General features: G+C 30.6%; 1 protein-coding gene across 8 annotated transcripts; it reads right to left on the bottom strand.

Moving 5' to 3' along the window:
- Positions 1 to 1,603: 1,603 nt before the first annotated feature.
- LOC110657446 (protein LOL1) lies at positions 1,604 to 4,746 on the bottom strand. 8 transcript variants are annotated; one of them, XM_058136210.1, is made up of 6 exons: positions 4,729 to 4,746; positions 4,070 to 4,228; positions 3,509 to 3,622; positions 3,025 to 3,138; positions 2,729 to 2,838; positions 1,604 to 1,945 (listed from the first exon to the last, which is right to left on the bottom strand). In XM_058136210.1, the coding sequence occupies exons 2-6, from the start codon at positions 4,128 to 4,130 to the stop codon at positions 1,907 to 1,909; spliced, it is 438 nt and encodes a 145-aa protein (XP_057992193.1). In that variant the 5' UTR covers positions 4,131 to 4,228; positions 4,729 to 4,746; the 3' UTR covers positions 1,604 to 1,906. The 8 variants fall into 8 exon arrangements, with proteins under 8 accessions (XP_057992193.1, XP_021670359.1, XP_021670351.1 ...); XM_021814667.2 differs by lacking the exon at positions 4,729 to 4,746 and adding an exon at positions 4,540 to 4,692; XM_021814659.2 differs by lacking the exon at positions 4,729 to 4,746 and adding an exon at positions 4,540 to 4,691 and having other exon boundaries at positions 4,070 to 4,246.
- Between the last annotated feature and the right edge of the window lie 586 nt (positions 4,747 to 5,332).

Below are 5,332 nucleotides of genomic sequence, written 5' to 3'. Positions count from 1 at the left end.
TATTTTTAAACTCAATTAGTTCGATTTAAGTTAAAATCAATTCTTTTCATTTAAAAAACTTAAACAATTACATTTGATCAAAATTGGACTAAATTAGAATCAAAATGAAACCAAGATTGAGGTGAATCTTTTGATTTAATCCAATCCAATTAACTCTCACACTTAAATTAAAATTAACGGTTTCGAATCCAACTAGACTGCTAGCTAGGACTATATGAATCTTTATTTTTATGAGTTTTACTTTGTGTTAAATCGGATATGCATATATATCTTCTAGTAATTGTTAACTGTTTTAGCAGTTGTCAGTTGTTTTATTAATTGTTAGCTATTAGATATTAATTGTATAGTCACTGAACAGTATAAATAAGAGATGGAATGTTTTGACTATGGTGAAAATTCTAAACATACTTTGAAAGTTATTGCCGAATAAGAACTTAATAAATAATTAATCAATAATAAATAATATCTAACAAATAACAATTAATAAAATGCTAACAATTATTATAACAATTAATAGTTACTAGAAGCGTCAGTATTATTAAAGATACCCCAAATCAAAAAATATATATTAATTAAATTTCATTACAAGTAATTTTGATTGGGTGATTTAGAAAGTCCCTATAGTTTTCATAGATATCATAAAAGAGAAAATTTTATTTAAAAAATTTTCAGATGGTTTGAGTTTATCACATCATTCATAGATTAATCAATAAAATGCTTCTATATTAGCATCGTCGTGAATAAATATGTGATTTATTTGTGAATAATGTTAAATGATGAAATCAGGAATAAATATATAATTTATTAAATTTATTTTTAAATTATGATAATATAAAATGATTTGATTATTTAGTTTATAAATGACAAGATAAATTAAGATTATCCAAAAATTTCTCATTACAAAATGAGTCATATTCCACCTCACCTGGGATTTGAGAATGAAAGCCTAACCTAACCTTGCAATTTTTATTTTGCAAAATATTCCATTTTGCCTTCATATTTATTAAAAAAGTTTAATTTAATTAAATTTTAATTTTTTTTATAAATTAACTCAGAATTTTTTTTTTAAGCTTAATTTAATTCAAAAATTAAAATTTAAGGACTTAATTTCTTGATTTATTTACTTAACAAGTTTAATTTCTTAATTTTTTACTATTTAAGCATAGAAATCAAAAAAGTCAATTTCTTGATTTGTTTTTAATTTTTAGATTAAATTAATCTTAAATTAAAATTTATAGATTAAATTAGATAAAAAAAATTAAAAATAAATTAAATTGAACTTCTCAAAATTGAGCTTTAAGCCATTTTTATTTTCCACACTCAGTTCCAAAAACCTCTATGCTAATCCTGTCGGCTATAAATTCACAAATCAAAATTGAGCTTTTCAGAATACTCATATTCATGTTTCCTTGCTAAAATATCTCCTTGGTCCCCTATGTTAATTGCTATACTCATCCATCAAATTCATCTAGTACAAATGACTTTCAAGCAGTTGTTCCCTGTTTGTATTTTAAGTCAATTCTAAGAAAAAGCAAGAAAGCATCTTCAATAACTTTTTCCCGTGTACTTCAATCTTGATGCTTACCTCACACACATGCCAAAGTAAAAAGAAAATGAATTATCAGCATCATTATCCAAAAACAATTTCCATAATGCACTCACAAGCACAACCTGCAAGTCTCTTCACAGAATAATGCTTCACATACATTTAATATGGCAAAACTTCTTATTCATGATGATAAAAGGATCACGCAAAGGGGGGAAAATTTAACTCTATACATGTGAACTAAGGTAGGTAATTTCCTCTGCTTCGCCTACAGATACAGTCGGTGGAAATACTGCAATAATATGCAAAACTGAAGTTGTGGAATCGGTAATCACCAACTTAGGCTTGTAATAATTAACATCAGATGTTGAACTTCTGTTCAGTAGTGCTTGTTGATGCCTGCGTCATTGGGTTACACCACATTACGTCAATGGAAACACAGAAAGGATGGTTCTAATGACTCTAGCGGTTGTTATATATGTTTATCTTATGGCAAAAGATAGCCAAGAAAATTAGAGAGAAATATGCAGATTTCTGCAATCCTTTTTACTAATATGTTGCCAGGAAATTTCGAGAACACTATCAATTTAAACTCTAGGTATTGTTCATGTTATAGTCAATAACTTATTATGAACAAAAATCAATACAGAAACTTGAAAGGCTTAAAAGGATGCAAAACAGGGGAAAAAAAGTTTTATATGACATGATCTATCTTGCCCTACCCCTGAAAAATAAGAAGAGAAAAACAGAATTGAGGAGCTGAAGTCATCTACTCACAAATGCACTTCAAATAATTGCTTTATGAATATCAATACATTAAATTTCAAAAGCTTTATAGGGATTTCAAAGAAATTTGGAGACATTTTTGCCACAGCAGGACAAGATAAGAGTGTATAGGGTTAAACAAATGGAGGAGAATAGGGGTGAAATGTTACATGTTTTCAAGCTTGCTAATCCATATTTCAGTTGCCTTCTAATCCATCTGTGGTTCAGGGGTTTTATGAGCCTAAACATCTATGATCATTATCCACAACCAGATCTTCAACAACTTTGAACTTCTAATTAAGGCTTACCCCCCATTATTATTATTATCTAAAAATCTACACTTTGAGAGACAGTGTGGTCTAACTAGACAGAAATTCACTAGATCATTAACATAAGCTAAAGTGATAATATACTTGCCCCAACTGATGTCACAAAATTGCAAACAGCACATTTCACTGATCGTGCCCCGTATTGGTACATCAATAGCATTCTGCAGTTCCCACAATTGACGTGTGCCACTTGATTCGCTGTCATAATATACATATTGAACCTTATTTCCAACAGGCAGTAATGCAATTTATCCAAATTTTGCAGGTAATAGATATATACTACAATGGTTGAAACTCGATTGTTCTTATAATTGTCTTAATGCCATCATAAATTCAACATCTTACATATCTTCTATTTTATTTATTTATTTTTTGGAAAAGTACCTTCCAACGCTAGATTGATGGTGTGACAACAAGAACATTGTACACTAGTTGCTCCACGAATGTACATGAGTAAGGTGTGGCAGCCTCCACAAACCAACTGTGCCATTTCTGTACCTGTTGAAATTTAAACACTCAAGTGATTATGCTTTGGCATTGATGTCTTCAGACAGTTGATGCTATATTTTTGTTTTAAATTTTCAGGAAGCTCTTAATTCTTGAACAATTCCACTAATATCGTCCTACCACAATGGTAAAAGCATCAACAGGAAAGGAAAGATTCTGCATCATATGCTAAGGTAAGAGCCCCCTTTCATGTTGGTCTCTCAATTATAGATGTGTCTACTCGAGAAGAAAAGGAAAAGAGGTTTTGATAAGACATTGTTTAGGAGTTTCTGAGCCCAAAGCTCAGAATCAAATTGAACTTGTGATTAATGAGGTGATTAATGATATTTTCCAGCATAAGAAAGTAGAGAAATATTTATACCTGGAGGTGGCACAGCTGTGACTGCATTGCATACGGCGCAGCACACAGAGGTTGCTCCAACTGGGTAGAGTAAAAGATTTCGACATCCAGAACAAACAAGCTGGCTCTGTGCACCTGATAACCAAGTGATAAGTTTATGGAATAAATTTGCATAAACTAGTAGAAGAACACAAAATGAAATTTGGGCTAATGGCATAGTTATGGTTTCAGAAACTTCCCAGTTGATATAAATCTTTGATGACAAGACAAATAATTTAGAAAATACAGTAGATTGGATACTGAACTTAGAATCTCATTACTCGCTAAAATTGAGAAACGACATCAGAAATTACTACAGCAAGCAACACTACCCTTCATTGTTATTTGCAGAATTTCCTCATTACGCAAATCTGGAAATACTAAGAACCTCTACTTGTTTTAGCTTTTTTAGCAAATCTATCTCATTTTGTACTTTCAGCAAACAAGTGCGGCTCCTTATGCAATAATCTAAAACAAAATTGAAAAGAAATAATTCTCATAGTTTGAGGCTAAAATTAACCAGTGGAGAACTGATTAAAATACCATTGGCAGGTTGAGTGTAAGGTGCTGGAGGCGTTGGATAAGGAGCAAGAGGAACTGGCATTGTAATGTCTTTCAAAGGCAACTTTTCTTTCTGAATATCCTACAAGCTTACAGTCTCAAAAATAGAGAGTACAACCCTTTCTCCTGTTCTCTCCATGCCTGTAAGAGAGCAGTAAACTACTCAAGAAAATAGTTTGTTAATAGGGGGCTTCCATAAAAAATCTGCAAATCTGAACCATGCTATTACAATACAATTTTACAAAAACTAGAAAGGGCTGTGACAGATTTCTTCCAAAACAAACAAATTAAATAACCACCCAATTGAGAAAATTAAATTTACATTTGGAAAAATCATTCAAGAAGGTAACTTTAAGTTGCATTTTTCTCTATTTGGGAACAGAAAAGCTTGTAGAGTTGAAGACAAGCAATGACACCCAACTGAACATTTCCGGAGTGGGTCAAGCACATACCTTCAACAGCTTGCAGATGAAGTTGAGAGAGAGAGAGAGAGAGAGAGAGAGGATATAAGTCGGCAATGGACAAAATATTAAAAAAAAAAATAAAATAAAAGAGAAAAGAAAAGATTTTTACAATTTTCCTTATCAGTACAAAACATAAAAGTAAATCTTTCATTTTTTCTTTCATTTCTGATTCCTTACGGATTGATATACAGATGTGGTGGTTAACTTCCATTTGCTGCTGCCATATCAAAATCAATATCAACCCGCCCAAAACTCTCTGTCTCTGTCTCTCTCTCTCTCTCTCTCTCTCTCTCTATACTTCTGGAGCAAACTATTGCACGCACGTGACCGTTGCATCCAGCCCACAGAGCTCCATTCTTACAGGAACGTGGACTGTTCAGATTATGCCACATCACAGCTTAGACCAATCAGGGCCGTCTGTAAAATTTGGTTAGTGCTTCACTGATAATAAGCGGTACTTTTATTTTGACAAATTATAATTTGCGTTTAGATTAGCTTAGTTTGAAATTATAAAGTTTTAGATTTCAATTTTCAATTAAATTAAATAAATTATAAAAATTATGATTTAGTTTTATAATTTTGAGCTTATGCAATTATAAAAGTATAATTTCAGCCTGTTTAAATATTATAAATTTATAAAAATTTAATTTAATGTAATTAATATCTTTTTTTTTTAATTCTCATATTTAGCTCAGTTTGGAACTTAAAATTTTATAAAAATTTAATTTATTTTATTTTTTAATTAATTTCTAACTAATTTCTAATTTAAAATAAATTATTT

Source organism: Hevea brasiliensis, chromosome 15 (assembly GCF_030052815.1).
Source record: "Hevea brasiliensis isolate MT/VB/25A 57/8 chromosome 15, ASM3005281v1, whole genome shotgun sequence".
In the NCBI taxonomy this organism is placed as follows: Eukaryota; Viridiplantae; Streptophyta; class Magnoliopsida; order Malpighiales; family Euphorbiaceae; genus Hevea; species Hevea brasiliensis.
The sequence above is the reverse complement of the archived record's forward strand: the minus strand, read 5'-3'. Positions and strand labels throughout refer to the sequence as shown.